Consider the following 24,254-nt stretch of genomic DNA (forward strand, 5'->3'; position numbering starts at 1 on the left):
AGAATAGATCATTATACTGACCATACTAGTTGTGTAATGCTGAGTCAAAATTTGCAAAGCATTATAAGAAAATATAATCTATTTTAGATTGAAAATTTTAGGGAAATTATAGGAAAAAGAAAACAAATACCTGGTAGACACTGGCAGACCATAGAAGATAATGTAATTGTTGCCTAGATTTTACTAAGTGGAAAACCCACAGTGTCTGGTAGTGGGACAGTTTCAGTGTCGCTGCCTCAAAATAGTAAGAGGAGGGGAGCAGTCATTAGTTGCCACCTCAATGGATATGTGAAAAAATACAAGAAATATGGTTGAAGTTGATAGAGAGTTCATGGGTTTTTTTGGTTCATAGATGGAGTTTTAGCCCCTCAGGGCTGCATCCCCAGATGAAGGTGCAGGGGTTATTGGGTTTTGAAAATGGGTAGCTCTGCTGTCCATCATGCAGGACCATCACAGGCAGGTACTCATTGGTCCCAGCATAGGAAATGCGTGTCCACCTACCCTAGCTTCCCAGTCACCCACCCCAGTCAAAACCCGATTCCCACCCCCAACCTCTACCTAGGCCGAAATCAATAGCAGATATGACAGGTAAGGTCCTGGATCACATCAGAGTTCCATTTGTACATAATACAGGTTTTCGTAAATTTCTCCCAGATTGATTGTTCAGAGGCATGTATCTCTGATTATTGTACTTTGTTCATGGTATTATATGTTCAATTGCCATCAGCATACCTGATCTTTACTTAGGTATTACAGTTGAGTGCATGGGAGTTGTCTTAAACATGAGACAGTACAGTACAAGCTCATTGTAATGAACTAATTCAGTTGAGGCCATGTTAACTATAGAGAAGAGTTTGCTATCTAGTGAGTTTGTTATTGACCCACCACCCCTCCATATGCTCTAGATTGGTATTTTCTACTAGATGAAGTGCAGGTCCACTAAATCTTTTAACAAAGACAAATTTTTGAACAAGGAGCATGGCAAGACCAAGAGCTACACATGATTGAAGAAGCACATTCACTGCTATCTAACAGAATCCTCACTTATTTAGTGGATTTTGCTTGCAATAGGGAGAATTTTTTCCTGGAACTTTTGAGTTCACTGTATAGAGCTTTCCACAATTTGAAGACCAATGACAGGTACCTGCATATGATGCTCCTGCAAGATGGACAGCAAAGTTGCCCATTTTCAAAACCTGATAACCCCCTTAGCTCAATCAGGAGGTGCAGCCCTGAGGGGTAGCCACTTGGTCTTCAGATGAGGCCCAAGATCTCTGTCTATCAACTTCTTCTGTATTTTGTACACTTTTTCTCACATGGAGAGCTTACAACTGGTGACTCCTCTCCCCCTCCCTGCCAGTTTGAGCCAGTGACATAGTCCCTCACTAATACAACACAATAGTTCAAAGTTTCATCTCGGAGAGATCTATGGGAAGGCTCAAGGACCATTGCTAGGCACTGTTGGACTGTGGTTTTTCCACCTCGTGAAACTTGAGGCAACAGTTATGTAATTTCTTTTGTAATTTAGAGTTCATTATATCAAACTTGTACTGTATACGGTCCTTGTCTTTGAGTATGGTGGCTGATAGTTTTTTTTCCCCATGTTCATTTGGATAATTCTACCAGCTTTTTCTTGTAATGTGACATATTTATTTCTTTGCATCGTTACTATCCCTATGTACTGTAACACCATTGAATATATTTTTTAAAAGATAAATACAATTATCATGGTAAAGCCCATTTCAGTAAAAGCAGCAATGACTGCAACAGCTCTGTAGGGAAGAGGCCAAACGCAGAGTATGGGAGTCCAATATATTTTACGTTTCGCCCAGCAGGGCCCAGCAGGGTTATTTCTGAAGAAGCCCTGCTGGGCAAAACGTAAAATATATTGGACTCCCATACTCTGCGTTTGGCCTCTTCCCTACAAAGCCCATTTCACACAAAAACTAAATGAAAACAGAGTATGAGGCAGGAAGAATGGTGGAAAAGCATTTGTGTCATATGTTGACCCACATCAACACTAAACTCATCCTCATTATGAATACATTTTTTTTTTTTTTTTTTTTTTTTCTCTCTCTCTCTTTCATTTGTGGAGGAGGCCTTGAATTTGATAAAAACTCGGGTTAACCAGGAACTCACTCTATTGGCTAATCAGGGAAAGGCATCATTATACAGAGTCTGTACAAGGGTGTACCCAAAAGTAACCAGAATAGTTTTCTGTGGGATAAATCTGTAATAATTCAGGCTTCCACTGCTAGATGCAACATGAGGCAACTGTTAAGCATCAGTCTGCTCACTGGGGTCATCGTGGGAAGATGTGTGGCATGTGGTTTGCCATTGTTTTAAAGTGTTTTGCACCCTTTTGTCTATTTTTACAATGGAAGAAAGGAAGGAGCAGTGTGCTGCCATGAAATTCTGTTTTTTTCTGGGGAAAATTGCAGCTGAAACAGGTATCATGTTTTATACAGCTTACAAAGATGCTGCCATGAGTAAAACATAAGTTTACAAGTGGTTTGCATGCTATAGGAATGGTCAGTTGTCACTAGAAGACCAGTCTTGTTGAGGGTGACCATCAACCTCCCAAATGGATAAAAACATCATGATAACTTTTGAACTGATCTTGGAGAACTATCACTGAACATTTGATGAACTTGTTGATTTGACTGGTGCATCCTGGAGCTCCTGCCAATGAATTTTGACTGAGGAATTGGGGATGAAAAGAGTTGTAGCAAAATGGGGGCCTTGCTTGCTCATGGATCATCAAAAGCAGTCGCAAATGAATGTGTGCCAAGAACTGAAAGAAGAATTGGAAGTTGATCCAGACCTTTTAACGGAGGTCGTCACTGGTGACAAAGCTGGTGCTACGGCTATGACCCAGAAGCGAAGCACCAGTCAAGTTGATGGAAGCATCCAACGTCACCACGACCTAAAAAAGTGCGTCAAGTGAAGTCCAATATCAAGACAATGTTGATTTGTTTCTTTGATGTGAGAGGAATTGTTCAGAAAGAATTTGTTTCTCTTGGTCAGACTGTTAACCAGACCATTTTGCAGTTCTGAAGCATTTGCAAGACATGGTGAGACAGAAATGCCCTATCCTGTGGCAACATGGAGAGTGGTGGTTTCATCATGACAGTGTGCCAGTGTACACCACCTTGGGTGTGAAACAGTTTCTCACTGAAAATAGCATGGCCCCACTTACCTCCCTATTCAATTGATTTTGCTCCCTGTAATCTTTTATTTATTTTTTTTATTCTATATATTTATTTATTATTATTATTATTTTTTTTTTCTTCTAAATGAAGAAAGTCCTCAAAGGAAAACATTTTGCAGATGTGGAAGAGGTTAAGAAGAAAACAACGAAGGGATTGAATAGCATATCTTTGCAAGAGTTCCAGAACTGTTTTGTACAGTGGAAAACATGTCTGGGCCAGTGCATTGCTTCACATTGAGAATACTTTGAAGGTGATAAAAGTGTAGACATGTGAAAATATGTGAATACAATTATATGGCAGAATTCCGATTTTTAGGGTATCCCCTCATAAACACTAATGATGCTGAGAAAGAAGAAAGATGCCAATAATGCCCAACATGCAACAGGGCCATGTATTAGAGTACTTTTAAATTCTGCACCATGTTCCCATATCCTGAGATCAGAGCTGCTATGTGATCTCTAGAAAAGGCCCAGAAACTCTCTCTTTATCACTTCCTCATTTCTTTCCAACCTATCTTCAACACATAATTTTAATTTTTATCACACAAGGAAGTCAGAACTCCAGCACCTGCCCAACCACTCCTTATCCTAGCTGGTTACATTGAAACCAATCCAGGCTCCTTTGCATTTTCAGCATGCACAAAACCCATAAATTACATATGTTTATCTATCAAATGCAGCACATAAAATGCATGGATCTATCTCACATGTAACTCATAAACATTAATCAGTCTATTAGGAATTGGATTTACAGTCAACATATCGATATGCACACATACTCAAAAATATTTCAACAACAAATAAACATACTTTAGATTTACTACAAGTAAACATCAACAACAGGAGCATACCCTCAGGGTGGTGGGTCAGGGAAGGCAACTGCCCCTCCCTGGATTATTATTATTATTATTATTATTTTTTTTTTTTTTTTTAAACTTCAAAAAAATTCTGGTAACTACCCCCCACCAATATTACAAGTTGACAGCTTCAACAACTACATAGACACAAGAAACTAATACTCCAAACCATGCTACCCATATCTATTTAATACACCAGTCGGAGAATAAAAAAAACACCACAAAGACTAACTCATAACATTAATACACAACAGCATACCCTTCTTCAACAAAACAAAATAAACTAAACAATCACTCAAAGACATTACTAGAGAAATAATCACTTTCCACTCAGTCAGTCCTTTGCCCCAGGTTTATCTTGCAGGAAACCCACAGTTCTTGGGTAACTGGCTGAGGTTTCTAGGTCCATAAGTCAGTCATGGAAGAAATACTGTGCTGTTGTGTAGGGATTATTAGTGTGGGGTATTTTAGAACCAGGTGCTCTGTGTCTCCCATAAAGATTGCCAAAGATCAACATAGAACTTGAAGGAAAAAATAACCATACATAAAGAAAGATAAAAGGAGAGAGAAAAAAAGAACAGTAGCTGCATACTATTAAAACATCTAGAATAACCTACCACTTCTACCAAGGAACACATCCGTACACATCCATACAAAAAAAAAAAAATCTATACTAAACCCAAGCCAATTTGGATTTAGACAAGGAAGATCATGTACAACAAATCTAATCTGCTTCTATTTGAGAATAATAGATATAATAGATGAGAGAGATGGATGGGAGACTGTGCCTATCTAGATCTACAAAAGGCATTGGACAAAGTATCACTCAAAAATTAATAGGAAAATTAGAATTAATAGGTGGCATTGCAGGTAATTTATTAAAATGGATGGAAGACTTCCTGACTGGGAGAAAAATGAGGGTAGTAATCAGAGACAAATACTCGAAATAGGAAGAGATGATAAGTGGTGTTCCACAAGGGTCAGTAGTAGCTCCAATCATGTTTGCCATATATGTAAATGACATGGATGAAGGAGTTGAATGTTATATGAATTCCTTTGCAGATGGTGCAAAAATATTAAAAAAAGTATCAACAAATGAAGACTGTGACTCATTACAATCAGACCTGGACACAATCTGGAAATGGACTCAAAAGTGGGAGGTGAACTTTAATATCAAGAAATGTAGCATAATGGAGTTTGGTAAAAGCAAAACCAGAATTTCAATTAATTACAAAATTAATGAAAATGAAATAAAAAAAAGTGCACTTGGAAAGGGACCTTGGAGTGATAATCAGCAATGACATGACACCGGACAGACATATAAACAAAATAGTAGGTGAAACATACAACCTGCTAAGGTCAATGAAAGTGGCATTTGAATACTTGGATGAAGAAATGATAAAAAAAATATTAGTCACATTGATTAGACCAAAACTGGAATATGGAGCGACACTGGACACCCAGTACTAAAAAGAATATAAGGAAACTAGAAAGAATACAGAGAGCAACAACAAAGTTGGCACGAGCTCTTTCCAAATTAACATACGAACAAAGATTATCAAAACTAGATCTACCAACAGTAGAGCAAAGAAGAGAAGGAGGTGATCTACTGACTATATATAGAATCATGAAAGTAACAGAAATCCTTGACAGAAAAGATTTACTAAAAAATGACAATGGAAAAACAAGAAGTCATGAAAAGAAACTCAAAAAGGACAACTATAGAAGAGATAGGAAAAAGAATAGCTTCCCTCACAGAGTGCTGGATATATGGAATAACGTAGATGAAAAAACAGTGTGTGCAAATACTATTCACGATTTTAAGAATAAACTTGATGCTGAAAGATGCAAAGACGGGTCACCACGAGCATAGCTCCCTTCCCGTATAATACAACTAGGTAAAATAGATTCATACTCAGATCAGAATTCAAGCACTCCAAGACTGACCACAAAACTCCCATCCATCAAACTCCACCAGACATCAGCTCTACAGAGAAATCACTCCCATGACAAGCAAGAACCATGCTAGCAATACCAACACAGAATAGGTCTTGCTATAGAAGTAAACTGCTCCTGGTGCAATCATCACACAGAAGACATTGAACACCTTATCTAATTTTGCCCAATTCTATCCTTACCTATACAATGATATATATCTCTTCCATGAGCAACTTGTAGGCCAGCTTGGTGGTTATTATATACATACATATACCAAGGGAGATAGCTAAAGTCAAAGGCATAAATCCATTCCCACTCATTTCATCCCCACATACTCCACTCCCATTCACCACCCTCCCTCCCTCTTTTCTTGGCTCCTCCTGGGTACCCTGGTGGTTATTACTAGTTATTGGAAATCATGGGTCTCATATAAGAGAGACCTGGGGCAACAGATTGATTGATCATGGAAAGAAAGTCACATAATTTTGATGCAGTCTTATTACAAAAATTTAGACTAACTGGGGATGTCCAAGTCTTTCCAAAGCTATGAAGTAGGCCCAGCCTAAATTATAGTTAATTAAATTTGTGAATATAGCATGTCATATTAATGCATGTCACAGCACTACTTTTATGCACTGATGGCAGAAATACCATCAAGATTGACTGAATTATTGCACAATGTAGTAAATACACGACCTTAGCACAGAATAGTTTTTGAAATATGTGCCATTTTCTGTTATGGGTAAGTGTAAAGTTAGAAGAAAATGTATGATATGGTAAAACTCCAGCATTTGAAAGAAAACTTGCATCTACCCTACCATCACACACTCAATTAAGAATCCATTTATTGTCCTTCCCATCCAAGCTCCTCATGGATGAAAGGTCATTCCTATTCCCAGCCACATTGCTTGGGTCAGAGGCAATATGTTAAGACACAGCACTTTCATAGTTGGGTCCAACAGCTGAGGCTGGTTTTCCCCCACCACTTCATTACATGATGACTACATCCCCTCTTCCATTCAAGAGATATACAGAACAGCCAAGAAGAAATCGTTTTGGACCATGTCATTTCCTCTTCCATTTACAAACACTCTTCATTCTCTTCTATCATTTGAATTTTTCCCTGCATACAATACTCCCTTCACTTTGTGACAGTGATGACATGGAAATATCTAAACCATTTGCTGAAAAGAATTCACTGGCTTGTAAACCAGTCTGCTCATCATAATATGATGAGATGAGCATGGAAAGGTCTAAAAGTAAGCCAGTTCAATAATTTTACTTCCTGACTATAGTAAAACTGTGCCTTTCAGCCTACGTAGTATCATTAGTAGTCTTTGCAGTGTAGATTTTTAAATTCTGCTTGTATTTCATAGTTGTAGGACCAGTGATAGGTAGCTGCAAATGGTGGTCATGTGAGACTGTCTGAGAGTATTATCTCCTTGTCACCTGTCTTCAAGACACATCATCATCCTCACCTCAATCTGAGGTACAGCCATGAGGGGCTGACACTCAATATCTGGACTGGGCCAAAGATCTGTATCAATTTCAACAGTTTTCTCCACCTTTTAACAAAAGGGGAGCTGACAGTCAGTGACTACTCTCCTACTATTAGTATAAACTGATGACATTTAAACAGTCCTATACCAAGGCCTGAGGACTCCTTGCCAGCTACTTTTGGGTTGTGGGTTTTCAGTTAATGAAATGTAAGGTAATTATTGTATGATTGTGTTTAAACTCTGCATCAGTGTGTTAACTGAATGATTACATACAGTCAGTATTTAAGGGAATCTTTTGGGGCTACACTATAGACCAGAGCTTCACATTTTTTGTCAATATTAGAGTTGTATGAAAGTGGCAGTTGCCAACAAGTCTATTGAAATAAACACCATGTGAGGATGTAGCCTTTATTAGTATGATGTTTCACTTGTTACAGCTTTTTCAAGTACTTGAAAAAGCTGTAACAAGCAAAACATCGTACTAATAAAGGCTCCATCCTCACATGGTGTTTATTTTGATAAACATTAGAGTTATAATCTCAACTCATAAAGGAATGATGTACTATTGCTGCTGTACTATTACTTTGTACTACTGCTGTATTTCCTTTATGATGTTACCTTGAACCTATTTTTTACCACTATAAGTGTACCTCTTCCTGATTCCCCTGTGGTTGGCAGGAGAAGAATATTGCTTCAGTGATCCTATGAATGTCATGGACAATAACTGGATGGGATGGAGTGAGGGAACTAAAGATCACCCGTTCTGTATTTTTCTCCTGCAAAATGTTCTGGCATAAGAGGGTCTGGGAAGAAGACTTCAACCAGAACCCTAGTTATGGGGTCATTAAATTTGTGTGGATGTAGTATACACGAGAGTAAAAAGGAAGAGATTGATATATTCAACCCTAGATTTAATGGACCCCATTTAACAGATTTTGGAGGCAATCGACAAAGTACAGTGTTTCAGAATAAACTTCCAAGTCCCTCATTATATGATTGTGGCATGTCAAGAACCTATCTTCACTGTCCTTTGTAAGTCTGATATTAAATTACAGTAAATATGTTGAATTAATTGTATTTATTGGACCAGTGTTTTCTATCTTTGTCCATTAAGTTGAGGGATGAATGTAGTTGCTTTCTGAGATGATGGATGTATTAGTGTTGAGTGAAATTAAACTGAAAGGGGAGGGTGAGTTGGAGCTTAGGAGCATGGTGGGTAGGGTATTATGAGTGATGGAGGTGTGAGGGAAGGAGTGGCATTGCTGATATGTAATGAGGTATGGATGTACATGGATTGGAGAGAAGAGTATGTGATGATAATTTGGGCAAAGGTGAAATTGGGTTGGAAGATGTGGGCTTTTGTGAATGCATGTATCCCTGGTAGTGAGAGAAGTGAAGAATGAAGGGGAAAGTGACTTGTTTTGGATTAATTTAAATGAATGTGTTGTGAGTTTTGGAAGAAATGTAAATATAATGTTGGGAAATATTGCTAATGTTGGAGATGAACTGGTAGATGGAGTAGTAGGGAGGTAAATGGTGTCATATAAGAACTATAGCAGAGATCTCTGAAATGTGTATAGAAAGGGAGTTGATAATAGTGAACACTGTTTAAAAGAAGAGAGACAATCATAAGTATACATGGGACAGGGTGGTGGATAAGAGGGTAGTTGAGAGGGGATTAATGAACTATATAGTGGTACCCAAAAGCAGGATTAGAAGAGTTCTGGATGTAAAGGTATTCAAGGAAGATAGCAGTGCTAGGAGGTTGCACTCACTTCTAATCCTCATTTCTTGATCCTCATCACTCCTATCTTCACCTCTTCTTTGGCCTGTCCCATGACTTTTGACCCATGAGGCTCCCAAGGGAATTGCTCATGGGCCTAATCATGTGAACCATGTACCACTTGGCTGCATGACTTGACCAAAGCTTACTTGAGGCCTACGGGTGGGACAAAGCCTCCTTGAGGAATTCACATGCAATACCAGCATCAGTCCCAGCAGTGACTCAACCAGAGCCTCGCCTGACCACATGATGATAAACACTAAACACTTTGAAAAATTCATGTGTAGTATCAGTCCTCCATGAGTCAGCAGCATAAGAATGTTTTGTGTCCAACTTCCCACACATCAACTTTGCCCTTGCACCAATTAAGGGCACAGGTATAAAAGACCGGATGAATGCTGAAGATTCAGATTGCCTTGGAACATCACACTTTGAGCCTGGCTAGTGATCTCTGTTGCTTTCTCACTTCCTTTCTCCTCCGCAAGCAGACCAAGTTGGGACACGACTTGAAACAGTCATTGCCTCTCTTGCCATTTTTTCCCCTTTTTCTTGTATTTAGAGTGACCTATTATTATTGGCGCCCAACATTCATTTCTAAATAAACAAATTCTCTCCATCAGAGTTTGCCTTCAAACCAGCCTAATATTTGGCTGCCCAAAGTGGGGCAGGACGACTAGCTTAACACAGAGTATTGTCACATTGCTACCTGGTAGAAGGGAAGTTGAGATAGATAAGTGAAAGCATATGGAAGTTATCAAGAATGAGTAAGATACAAATAATGATTTTGCAATTTTTACTTAAGTTGCAAAATTTTTGGACCAACAACAGGTACCTGTAAGATGAATGTCAATGTAAGTCATTTTCCTGCTGCCCATCTTCAAACCTATTAACATCTTGAACCCTGTCAGGAGGTGCAGCCCCAACACTGTCCCTGGGCTGGGCCCAAGATATCTCTGTTCACTTTAAAATATATACATACATATACATACATACATACATATATATATATATATATATATATATATATACATATATATATATATATATATATATATATTTATATATATATATAATATTGATCTATCTATTTATTTATTTATTTATTTTGTAAGAGCTGACAACTGACTATTGCTTCCCCCCAACATCTATAAGCCAGTTACATGAAAACAGTCACACTAATACAGCACAGACAACATTCCAATTTTTTATCCTCCAGAGATCAGTGAGAGCACATGAGGACCATTACCAACTGCTGTAGGCCACATATTTCCAGTCATTGAAACTTTAGGCAGCAATTTTTTATTATTGGAAAGCTTTCATGAATGGATTGAGTGAATAGTGGTGATTTACTACTCTGATTGGATCTTATGAGTTATGCATATTATCAATCTGTGTTGTTAGTTTTCATGCATGTCATGCTTGGATAAAGGAAAGAAGTGGCTGCATATAAAGTGTTGTCACTGTTTTCCAGAGGAGGTTTAGGCTTAGAAGTGCCTCAGTGTTTATGTTGCTGGTTGGGAGGAGACACATCACCTGACTTCATAGGATTTGAATTTTTTAGAAAGCTACTATAGATAAAAGGGTAATTTTCATTGTAGTTAGGTAATCAGATTTTTACGGGACACTAAGAAAGTTCTTTATTTTTTCCATCCAGAATGATTACATATTCTTAGCATTTATTTAAAGACAAGTTACAATGCTTTGTGATTTACCTAGGAGCTGTTCATTCTTTGTAGTAAGGCATTCATTTCCTGTTTTTCTAAGGATGCTATTTTTGCACAGTCTTTCACAAGTTTTGCATGCATATGATCTGCAGATAACTTTTGTATTTATATGTTTTTATTTTATGCAATGGAGAAAAGAGCAATAGCTAAGAGATTTTCCTCATACATATATATATTTATACCTATATAGAATTGCTTTTAATATGGAAAGTATTAATTTTCTTATTTAAGCTTAGTAATAGAAAATTTACCTATGGTTGCATTTGCATTGTCTAAAAATTTTTGCGTGTATATAAACAGGTGGCAGTACTGCTTTTGAGTGTTCTCCATACACTTGGGTAAATGTTTTGTGTTGTGTTCTGTAGGGTCTCTTCCCTAACACGCGCTTCTCCTCGCTCATCTCCTCTGCTAAGTCGTTCTCCTCGTTTTCACCGAAGGGCGGCTTCTGACGCCGCAACAGCTCTGCCCAAACGTCGGTCATCACCGACTGCGTACGTAACAAAGCAGAGGAAAGTGGCAAATGTCTCTCTGAAGACGTTTCACTTTCACTCTGCTGTGTACAGTAGTGCTACTGTGTAGAGCAAAATAACTCCAGTTTCCTGATGTTTCAACATCTATATCTCACAGCATCTTGTGCTGGATACTTGTCTTGAGTAGATAGACTATGTTACTGGTTTTATTTTCATACTAATATCTTGTTCTCTTTTAGCAGTGTTAAAAATTCTTTCCATTTCTTATTATGCCTTATGGATTGATTATATTTAAAACACTGCATCAATAGGAATAAATTTTTGATTGTGTAATGATAATGTAATGTTTGACATTAGCATTTGCAATAACTTTATTTTCTTTAATAATTTGATATTGGGTACTTGATGTATTAAGCTTTAACTTATGAATGAGGGGGGGAGGCTGTAGTGTGGTCACAACAGCTTTCTTTTTTTTCTGAGAGTTGAACAAATACTCGTTTAAGTTGCCATGTGACCAACTGACCACCTAAACTGCTCTTGAGGCCAAGTCTACAATCTTCCTTGTCTCCTTTTGTGCTTTTTATGGTGCTTTTGCTTCAAAGCTTTTCTCTTCATCAAAGTGGGATTCAGGTTTTTTCACATTGAGGATCACAGAAATTTATAACATGAGTTGCCTTTTATTTCTAATGTTTTGTTCTGGTGCTTTTATTATTATAATTTCTTTATAGAATTTCTTTCTTTCTTGGTAGTGTAGCAGATACAATAGTTCACAGTAACTAACCTTGGTTTTAGTAATAGATAGAAGGTATCTAGCACTTTCTTGTTTAATCTGCTTCCTTAATATTATTTTATTCTTGTGCTATTAAATTTTATCATGTGTTTTCATATATGTACATGATTATATGCATATATACATATAGCTAAACACACAGTAAGAGAAAACATCTCAAAACAGAAAAGAATACATGTTTATGTATCTATTTACTGCAGTACTTTGTACAACATACATTTTATTTCATTCACCTTTTGGATCTCCCTACAAAATAGGGCTCATTAACTTCTCCACACTGAGGATAAACTCTTCAGACTTTAGAATATAAACAGAAAAAAGGAAGGAGGGGTTAATTTTCCTCACTTCTTATAAATAATGAATATTCATTTATCTGTATATATTTTCTTTTTTAATCAATGAGGGAGGGGAGGAGGGGTTGCCATGAAATGAAGCTGTTATCCCCTACCATTGAGGTGCTGTGTCTTGCTGCATTTGCTGTGACCCAAGCAGTGTGGCAGGGGACAGGAATGATCTGTCATCCATGAGGAGCTAAGATGGGAGGGACATTCAATGGGTTTTTGGGTGGGTGAGGGAGGGGTGTAGGGGGTACTTTGAATCAGCCAACCCTCTTTGAAGGGGGAAAGGGCCTTTTGATGTATTTACCTAGTTGTATTTTGCAGGAAGGAGAGCTATGCTCGTGGTGTCCCGCCATTGTATCTCGCAGTGTCTAGTTTGCTTTTAAACTAATGAATGGTTTTTGTGCATACTATTTCATTATCCAGTTTGTTCCGAGTGTCCAAAACTCTATGTGGAAAACTGTTTTTCTTCAGTTCTCTTCTATAGCTATGTTTTTTGATTTTCTTTCCATGTCCTCTTGTGTTTCTCTTGTCCCAGTTAAGTAAGTCCTCTCTATCAAGTATCTCTGTGCCTTTCATGATCCTGTAGATGGTCAGTAGGTCACCTCTCTCTCTTCTTTGCTCCAGTGTCGGTAATTCCAGTTTAGCCAATCTCTCCTTGTATAATAGGTTTGCAAGTGCAGGTGCAATTTTTGTAGCTGCTCTTTGTATTCTTTCTATTTTCTTTATATTCTTTTTGGTACTGGGGGACCACAGTGTCGCCGCATACTCTAGTCTAGGCCTTATCAATGTAACCAATATTTTTTTTATCATGTCTTCGTCCAAGTATGCAAATGCCACTTTTATTGATCTTAGCAAGTTGTAAGTCTCCCCGACAATTTTGTTAATCTGTTTATCATAGGACAAGTTGTTCGTGATGATTACTCCCAAATCTTTTTCAGATCCTACTTTCTTTACTTCCTTGGTTCCAATTATATATTTTCCTGATATTCTGTTTTTGCCTTTTCCAAACTCCATTATGCTACACTTCTTAGTATTAAAGTCCACTTCCCATTTCTGACTCCAGTTCCATACCCTATTCAGGTCTTCTTGCAGTGCTTCACAGTCCTTATCAGTTTCTACTTTCCTTAACAGTTTGGCGTCGTCAGCAAAGAAGCTCATGTAACAGTTCATGTCCCCATCAATGTCATTCATATAGATAGCAAACATTATTGGTGCCAGTACAGATCCTTGCGGTACTCCACTGATCACCTCTTTCCAATCTGAATATTTTTCTCTGAGCACTTCTCTCATTTTTCTACCAGTCAGGAGAGTAGGTTCCCTTGTATTCCTCCTATGTGTTCCAGTTTTTTTAGTAATTTTCTGTGTAATACTTTGTCAAAGGCTTTTTTGCAAGGCTAGGAATGCACAATCAGCCCATCCATTTCTTTCTTGCACTATGTCTATTAGCCACGAGTAGAAGCATATTAAGTTTGTGGTGCATGATCTTCCTTGTCTGAACCCAAATTATCTTGGGTTTAACCCCTTCCATACGGTGCTGCACACATAGGCGTCATGAGGAGCAAGTGGATTCGCGATGCTGCCATATCGGCGTCTTGATTATATTTATTGTAGTTGCCCCTGTGTTTTTACATTCTCCCTAATCTGCTCTTAATCCCATTCTCTGTGGTTTTCAAAATTCACGGGTGAAAGAGAGAACGATTGATATAAGCCGTGACTATATTTTATGATGCGAGTATTATTACGACACGTCGTACGGCTGGCATTGGCTGCTGCCCGCGAGATTTAAGTCCCGTAGTGAAGTGGTTAATATGTTGTTGTCTTCCAGATGTTTTACCCATCTATTCTTGATGATTTTCTCACAAATTTTGGCTATAGTGCTTGTTAGTGATACTGGCCTATAGTTGGTGGGTTCTTCCTTGTTTCCTCCTTTATATATTGGTACAATGTTAGCATTTTTCCAGTCATTAGGTATCTTTCCTTCTTTGAGTGAACTATTTATTATGATGTGTATTTTGTCCGTTAGTTCTTCTTTGCATTCCTTTAGAATCCAATTTGCAATACCATCCGGGCCATGTGATTTTCTGATGTCCAGTTTTGATAGATGTTCTGATATTTCTTTTTGTGATGTAAACTCACTCATGTGGGGAGATTGCTTGTTATTATCTACGTCCCAATTTTGTATTTTCTCTCTGGTGAAGACAGATTTAAAGTGGTTGTTCATGACTTCGGCCATCTCTAATTCTTGTGTGTATTCTATATTTCCTTGGCGTAGTTTCACCATTTCCTATTTGGTTTTAAGTTTACCATTCATATACCGATAGAATAGCTTGGGCTGATCTTTGCATTTATCTATAATATCCTTCTCATGGTTCCTTTTTTCCTCTCTTCTCACATTAACATACTCATTTCTATAGTTTATATAAATTTGCCATTTGCTTTGTTTTTTGTCTTTTCTCCACCTTTTCCAAGCTTTGTCTCTTCTGTCTTTTGCCTCACTGCATCTTTTGTTGAACCAACGTTGAATGTACTCTCTCGCTTTTGTCTTGGTACATGCCTGTTTACCCCTTCATTGTAATTATCCATCAATATATTCCATTCCTCTTCCACTGTTATCTCTTCCATATAGAATTTTTTCCAGTTTGCATTCCGGAAGAATGTCTTTAGTTTTGCAAAGTCTGTTTTGTTGTACATCAATCTTCCTTTCCTATGCTTTTTGTTCCTCTCCATGTCTATTTCTTCCTTTAGTACAGTTTCGATGAGTACAGGTCACTCTTTCCAATTGGTGTCTTGTAATGGACTCTGTCCACTATTTCAGGTTCTGTTGTAAATATTAAATCTAGTTTCGATGGCTCTTCGTTTCTGTACCTTGCATTTTCACTGACCCATTGGGTCATTGTGTACTCCATGGTCATGTATAGCAGTACATTGCCCCACAAGTCATCTCCTCCTCGCACTGTCATGTTGTCCCAACAAATTTCTTTGCAATTGAAGTCCCCCATAATTACCAGATTACCCTTACCCATTAGTATCTCATTTAGTGATTTTCTTGTATCTTCTAGCATTTTTGTATGTTCTCTTTCCAAGCATTTGTTTTTGGAGGCACATAACCACAAACTTTCTACTTTTTATATTCTTGCCTTCAACTTTTATCATGATCAGTTCAACATTACCTTTGCCCTCTGCAATTTTTGTCATGTTTAGGTCTTTCTTGGCCAAGAACATGATTCCCCCTCCCTGCTTCTTGTCCCTGTTTTTTATCCAGTAATTGTATAGACCTTGTCCAATAATGATGGATGGTATTTCACCTCTTAGTTTAGTCTCTACAATTCCCATTATGTCTGGTTTTTCTTCTAACAGATAATCATTGAGTTCGTTCAGACCTGAAATTAATGCGTCAATGTTAGTATAGGCCACTTTAAATTTTCTTCCTTCTCCATTATTTTTTCTGTCTTTGGTTTTTTCGTTTTGATGCGCCATTGTCTCAATCTCATGTCGATTACTCTCCAATAGAATTCTTTGCATTTTGTCTCCGTCCTCATTAAGTTTTTTTTCCTTTGCTTCTTCTCTTAGTGACTTTTCTTTTTCTTATTCCTCAGTACTCATTTCTCTTTTTATCCATATCTTATTGCACTTTCACTCTTTGCCAAGTTGCCTACTTTTTCAAATATGTCTTCTACTACCATCTGTTACCTTAATTTTATCTTTAGAGATCGATTTCTATCCTTAGAATAGCAACCGATTCTATATGTCTCTTCCAGGTCTATGCCTGCCTCTCTTTCTCCCCCCTGAATTTCATTTAGGATTTCTACTGCTGTCTCTTTTTCTTCTTTTTCTCTCATGTACCTCGCCGATCCCTGTTTTTCTTTCAGTCCATATACCACAATACATTTTTTTCTATCTACTGTATCCCTGACCCAGTTAGCTTTTTCGTTAATCACTTGGATAATTGTGTCTTTTGCATTATCCTGCATTTGTTGCTTAACTATTTCTATAAAAGCAATTTCCTTGTTTTCGATGTTTTCCTTCCACTTCTTAATTTTCTGAATACTTTCCTCACCTAGGTTCTCTTTGATCTTTTGTGTCAATTCTTGTAATTTATTGTTCACCTCTTTAAATTTTCGCTGTTGTTATTATTATTAGTTTTCTTTTCGTTATCATTCTTCAACTCATTTATATCCCTTTTCATTTCTTTAATCTTGTTTTTAAGATCCAAGTTGGTTTTTCTTAGGTCAGAAATTTCGTGATTCGCCTGTGCTAAGCAGTCTATTAATCCTATGATATCTTTTCTTAAGTCCATAATTTCATTCTCCCACCGAATCCTATTTTTGCTCATATCTCTCTCTATCTCTAATAATCGACTTAAGTTCCTGCTTTCATACTTACTAAATCCTGGAAAATCTTTCTCATCGCACGTGTTTGGACAAGGTTTGTTTACATCGCGGTTCGATCGACTGACGCCAGATGGCTCTGGTTCGTGACTGGCTTTCGAGTCGTTGTTTTCATTCATTTTCGCTAATTCCATGTTAATACAAATGACTAGCACTGCAGAGATATCATTTCAGACACTCACGATCACTCCCCACCCCTACAATACAAACTAGGTTTCCTTTTTCGTCGTAAATCCTCTTCTTCTTGGTCACGCAACGACAACGACGATAACGGAGGTGTTAACAGTGTGAAGGCTTGTGCAATGTATGTATGTGTGTATGTTTGCATAAATGTGATGATTATTTCTCTCTAGTCCCTAGCTACTTTTTTTTTTAACAGGAAATGGTGTAGAGATTGAAATTATATATACATACATATACCAAGGCTTTTTCCCCCTTACAAGGGAGGTAGCCAAAAAGGAAAAGGCATAAAATCATTCCCACCCATTCCATCCCTGAATACACTCCACACCCCTCCACCCTCCCTCTTATCTTAGCACCTCTTGGAATTATATATAGTGCTGCTTAAAAAGATATGTATATAGGGCTACATAAACACATCCTTACAGAAATACTTTCACTCTCGAATCATAAAACATGCACTCCAAAACAGACCACGTAACTCCTCCAACAGACCCATCCAGATATTAGTCCTACTAAAAAATTCCTCCAGAGAGAAGCAAGAACTACATTTGCTTGACTGCATTCAGGTGATCATTCAACAACACTAAGCCACATTTAAACCAGAATAGGCATGGCTATAGAAACAAATTGCCCCAGATGCAACCATCACACAGAAAACAGGGAATACGTTACATTGCTCTACTCTAGCCTAACCCAGACAACACAATATTTCCTCCTTGAGTGATTTATGGGCTAATCCAGTGGCTGTTGCCATTTACCTGGGAGGCATGGGTTTACTCTAAGAGACCTGGGGAAACAAATTGGGTGATTGATACATGGGCTCGGCTCAGGTGGTAGATGGTAGGGTATGTAGTGGTACCCAAAGTGATTGGAAGAGTTATGAATGTGAATGTATGAGGGAATCACTGTGTCCACAACACCATATTGAACAAAAAATTAGAATTTAAGGGAGTTGGAAATGTAGAGCCTGTTTGAGAAGTATAGCAGGTGTTATGAGGATGGATAGGGCAAAAAATGTGGAAGTGAGGCAGAGAACAAGGGTGGAGAAAGCTGTTGGATAGGATGTAGGGGATGGGGAGATGTGAATTAAAACAAAGATGTTTATCAAAACAATGTTGCAGTAATGGACTGAATTGTGGACATGGGTATAGTCTACTGGAATTAGATAAAAGCAGTGGAAATGGACTTGTTGATGGATGTATGTATTTATGAAGAGAGTGGATAATTAGATGAGTGAAAAATGTAAAATGGAAGTAACTGCTCTCCTACACATATAGCAGGACTGAGATGGTTGGTTGTACTTCCTTATACCCATTGTATTCCTTTATATTTTGGGTGTATTCATTATAAGATTTGTCTTCAAGCTACACTTTGAAGAATTAAGTTGCCCCTTTTTGTGAAACTGAACATTTTTGCATTCTTTTTTTTTCAGTTATTTATTTAAGTTTAACATCATGAATTTTGAGAAACAGATGAACAGGTCCTCATTGAGGTGGTTTAGCCATGCAGGGAAAGTGAAAGGTGACAGGTTGGTGAAGAGAACATGCAAGTTTTAGATATGCACCATTATAGTGGAGTATTTCTTCAGGTACTTAGTATTTTGTGGTGAAGGGTAATTTGAATAACATATTAACTTTGAATATAGTAATTGTAGTTTCTTTTGGCCCAAAATGGGATGTTTCACACCATGGTATTAAAGTGAGCCATCAGTTTCTCTGGCTTGATGCATATGGTCACAAGGTGTTTTGTTATTGTATATGATGCCATTTGGAAGAGACCTGAGGGTGGACGTTGTGTGTATATTTCCAACATGAAGAGTAATAGCAGATTGATTGAGAAGTTACAGTTTGCTTAGACAAGGTGTAGAAAAAAAAAAAGTGTTTTAGTCAGAGGAATAATGGAGTTTTAGCAAAAGTTAAGCAAGTTCAGCATTTTTGCAGAGTGAAACTAACACTACTTTCACAGTAGAAGATAGGAGGTATAGCAGTGGAATGAAATTCTTTAGTCATTTTTGGGGAAGTGCCAGAAATCTCTTGTTTCACCTGTCTCAACTTAAATTTTTTGTGTTGCTTTTATTATCTTGACTTTGACTTGGTTACCTTCCTTGTAAGGGAGAAAAAGCCCTTGGTACCTATATAGATAGCTTTTATTATCAGCTTCTAGTGAGTGGAAGCTCACTGGCTGAGCGGGTTAGGGTGTTGTTACTTGAGGCAAAAGTTGATGGATGGCAGTTCGAGCCCTGCCATTGGCGAAGTAGAACCAAGGGCATGGTTTGTTAAATTCCACACTACAAAGTACTCTGTGAGGGGCACCATCCTAGCCTTCCGATAGAGGGGAGTTTGTGATGTTAAGCCATATGATCATCATCATTAAGAAAAAAATCCTCAGGCTACAAAAAGAAATTCAACTTGGACTATATATGAGAAATTACTTGCTAGAAAAAACATAGGAAAGTGTGTGTATGTGTATCTTAGCTCCTTGTGGGTGAAGGGCCATCCCTTCCCCCTACCCACTGCCTGGATCAGAAACAAAGCAGCAAGACCCAACACCTCCACAGCAGGGTCTTACAGCTGAAGCTGGTTTACTCCCACCATTTCATTTATATGGACAGCAGGTCTGTCCATTTTCACAACCTATCAACCCCCTCATCTCCATCAGGAGTTACAGCCATGAGGGGCTGATGCATATATATATATATATATATATAATATTACACTTCAGGGACTGTTTTGGTGTACCTCCATGGACCAGAACCAAACATCATTTGTCTATGTATGAAATCTACAAATAAATGATGAAATGTTTTTTGTACTACTGCTGTTCCCTTGAACCTATTCTTTATACTTCTTTGACTCTTACCTCTTCCTTTTCTAATCCCCCATTGGTGATGAGGAAGAAAAATACAACCACTGTATTCCCATGTGTGCCTTGAAACATATCCATTCTTCTACTCCTGTTTACCCCCATTTTTCACTACCTCCCATACTTTTCTTATCATCTCATAGTATGCTTCATCTTTTTCCTTCTCATTTGATTTCTTTTAATCTTGGTACTTCTCTACCACCCTCCCTTTTCCCTCTCCTCTACCCTGATATTGAATTGACAATTCCTTGCTCTCTCCCCTGAAACATTAATAGCCAGAGCTCTTCTAGTCCTCCCTTTGGGGACTACTACATAGCCCATCAATTCCCTCTGAATCACTCTCCCTCCACCATCCTTTTCCATGTATTGTTACCTGACACCCAGAACCTCCCTACTTCATCAACTGGTTCATCTCGTAGCAGTGAGACCCCAACACCACTACATTCACATTCTTCCCAAAAATTAACATTTATTTAAATCAACCCAAAAAGTATCTCTTCTATTTCCTCATTACCAGGACTGTGGGTACTCTTAACCTCTTCCATATGATGATGCCTACATAGGTGTCATGAGATATGAGTGTCTGGATCTTGATTATATTAATTTTGTAGTTGTAGCTGAGCAACCCCCAAATTCTGTGAACTAGCTTGATCATGTTTTCTGTGTTTATTATTATTCAGTGCAAGAGAATGAATAATACAGCAGTGACTATATTTTATAACCTAAGTATTGTGATGCATCAATCATTGTACCTCAGGCATCCAATGCTACTAACGAGAATTTGACTAGGATTGAAGAGGTTAAAAAACCCTTACATTCCAATTTCACCATTGCCCACATTATCCTTGGAGACTCCTCTCTCCACTCCATCATGGATGTAACTGTTATCATTTACCAACAGTGCTATTCCTTCCCTCCCTCACCCACTTATTGCTCCAAACACTCATCTCATCACACTTCCAAACTCAAATTTTCCCCTTTCTTTCAGTTTAGTTTTATTCATTGCTAACATATCCATCTTACAAACACACCTCCAATCTTTTCCCATTTATTCTCATCCAAACCACACCCATGCTTATTTGACAACCCATTTACAAGGGTGTTGGTTGCAGTCCTCCTCTCAGACCATTTTATGCCTTGGCTATTTGTGGAGGATCCCTAGTCCCCTCATTCTAACCCATTTAGTCACCTATTACAATGTGCCTGAGAACACATGCAGAATCCTCCCATCACCACCTCAGGGGTATCAGTCAGAGGTAGAGTCATAGAAATGCTAAAAGCCAGGGTCAGGGGAATGGCATAGAGGAGAGACAGTAGTAGTGCAAAAGTACCATAATTTCTTTATGAGTAGAGATTTTAAATCTAATATAGATGAATGATATATAGCTCTGGTCTGTAGGGGAACCCCAAAACAGTCTCTAAAGTATTGGCTACATGTTACCATGCAGTCAGTGCATATGAATCTTAAAACTGAATTATATTACATTCACTTGCCTCAGCTGGAAGCTTATTCCATTCATTGATGATGTACAGTGGTTGGCAAAAGTATTTTCTACTTAAATCTATATCCTGTTAGTATTTAGTCTGAAAATGTTTTAAAATTCGATGTTATCATTAATTCCCTCCATTCCTCCCCCACAAGAGAATAGATTCTAATGTTTTAAATGATTTTTGCATGCTTTGTTTCTTATGTTTGATATGAGTTTTGTGGCTCACAGCTGCACTCTTGAAATATCTATCATTGTCTTTGATAAGATATGGGGACCACACAGAAACTACATATTTCTAGTGTGGGTGGATAAGGGATTCATTTAATTGGAATCATCGGGATTTTGAAGTAAAAAAGTCACACTAACAATCCCAATATCCTATTTGCTTTTTCTGATATCAGTAATTGGTGCAGTCCTGCCAGTCTTCTTTCACCCTCCAGATAAGAATGGTGAAGATTAAAGTGGAGATAATGTGGTTTTATAAGAACAAATTGTGAGCATGTAAAAGCTTCTTTGAAACATGTCAGGTTGATGGACTTAGATTGCTAGTAGTGCAGAAAGCAAAAGAAGCTACCAAATAGGGAGACATGAGAAAGATCTATCAAAAGAACCACCATATGAGGATGGAGCCTTGTACAATTAAGTACATTTTGCTTGTTACAGCTTTATCAAGTACTTGATAAAACTGTAACAATCTTGTCGGCAACTGCCAATTACATGCACATATGAGAGATTTTGAAATAAAAGACTATAAGGAAAGCTGAATGTCTGCTGAACTATATTCCTGGTCATGTAGAGATAATGAAAATGGACTGGTTGGAGAGAGAAAAATGGACAGTTCAAAGGTGATTGGGTAGGACGGCCAATTAGAATATGGAGTGAGAATGTCGGGGTATCTTTGGGAGGAACATGGAGATAAGAATGGTATTGCAATACAAGTAGAGTAGAGGAAGTACTCAAAAAGATAATAGGAGAGGACTGGGAGGGAACAGAGGAGAACTAAGATTGGAGTTGGAAGTCTGAACTGAAAGATATGCAAAAGAGAGGAATGTAGGAAGGTGTAGTCAGATATATGTAGTCTTCTGTCATTTGTTTACAGGAACAATTTTTTTTTTTTTTCTGTAACTTGAAAAAAAAAGTGAATAGTGACCCTTGTTTTGTGGGGAGAGACATAAAAGCCATAAACATACACTTTTTTTTCGTATCTTAACATCTCCCCTTCCCAATAGATACATATATGTATATGTGTATTTGTGTATGCATACATATATGTTTTATACATTTAGTTGTGTATTTTTTATTCTAGTACATTTAGTGTTTTTTCATTCCTACTTGTTATTTGTTATTTCTGTGTGATATTTTAACATCACAATCCGTATGAATTTTCATTTAAAGAGAACCTTTTGTTATATGAGTTTTTATTTTTTCAACACTGATATATGTTTACATTTTATTTTTGATAACTTCTTGATATGTAAGTATGAAAATGTATGGATAGTAAATAATGATAATGAAAATGATGATAATAAGCATCTTTGTAGGGTTTTTTAAATGATAATGGCCCTTTCCTTTCACCAGTGCAAGGTCAGGCTCCCCATCCCTTCACCGTTCCAGCTCTCCGTCCGTCCGTTCACGCACAGCTCCACATTCTCCTGCCAACCATTCCACTGTCACCACTGTGGCGTCGTCCCCTGCCTCAGTGCCAGCAACAGACACCAACAACCATGTAGCCACACCTAGCACCCAGCCCCTTAACCATGTGGCAGCTATTAATGTGTCTACCATGTCCCTCCCCTCCAGCGTCATGGCCTCCACCACTGCAACCGCTCCTTCTGCTCCCCCTTCCACAACTACCAAAGTGCCAGGTAATGATGTCTGCATGTAGCTATATTGTGATGTCAGCTTTGTATGTATCAGTCCTGAGTGTGTGTTTACCTACGTCATGGTCTTTATCTTCCTCCATTCCTCTCCAGTATCATTTGTATCCTTACAATGCCTCATAACCTGTATATATGTTTTTTTCTTCTTCCTTCTGATATCTTGATTTGTCTGCACTTTGTTTTACACACTATTGGCAGTACTTCTCAGTAATTTGATCTAGCAAGCAAGCATTTTTTTGATTCATAAGACTACATTCGTTTGATTGCACATACCATTCAAGTTCACAGTACTAAGGCGAGGTGTGGCCATGAACCTTAAAGTAGAAGTATAGATTTACGTATGATTTTGTTTGAAACAACTGTGACCCATTTGAAACCCATATGACTTTTCTTGTATCTCCCCCATACTAGTTAATTAGGCCAGAAGTTTGGATATTTTAGAAAATAGATTGAGTGGTCAACTGATCACTGCTTTATGTGTTGGATATGAAAAAACAGGAAAATTTAATGAGTTTGAAAAAAATTAAATATTTTTTAGGTGGAAAAACTTGTGTTTTTCACAGTTAGGGGTTTGTTAACCATAAAAGGTAAGTGAGGTTTGGAATAAACATCTCCAATAATATTCCAAAGATTACCAAGGAATTTTAATTTAAAAAGAAAAAAAAGAAAAAAAAATTACATTTTATATCTGAAGATGCAACATAGGACCTGCACTGGCAGAGAATGTTTTAGCTGATGTTTGATTCATCTTCATATGTTATTTGAAAGATTACAAGTCATGTTAATGAACGTTTCAATTTTACTTGAAGGATTATAGGTCATATCAGTAAACATAATT

The 24,254-nt window shown here is 37.7% G+C and overlaps 1 protein-coding gene across 7 annotated transcripts in view; it reads left to right on the forward strand.

The window, feature by feature from the left end:
* Positions 1 to 24,254, forward strand: part of LOC143037418 (oxysterol-binding protein-related protein 11-like) — a 174,189-nt gene that overhangs the window by 112,032 nt on the left and 37,903 nt on the right. For 5 of the 7 annotated variants that reach the window (XM_076205570.1, XM_076205571.1, XM_076205573.1 and 2 more), the window contains 3 exons: positions 11,378 to 11,503; positions 18,617 to 18,712; positions 23,115 to 23,401. In XM_076205570.1, coding sequence (XP_076061685.1) covers positions 11,378 to 11,503; positions 18,617 to 18,712; positions 23,115 to 23,401 — 509 coding nt within the window. The remainder of the gene's footprint in view (positions 1 to 11,377; positions 11,504 to 18,616; positions 18,713 to 23,114; positions 23,402 to 24,254) is intronic. The other 2 variants (XM_076205575.1, XM_076205576.1) reach the window with 2 other exon arrangements.

Source organism: Oratosquilla oratoria, chromosome 22 (assembly GCF_046742065.1).
Source record: "Oratosquilla oratoria isolate Oo_2021 chromosome 22, ASM4674206v1, whole genome shotgun sequence".
Classification (NCBI taxonomy): Eukaryota; Metazoa; Arthropoda; class Malacostraca; order Stomatopoda; family Squillidae; genus Oratosquilla; species Oratosquilla oratoria.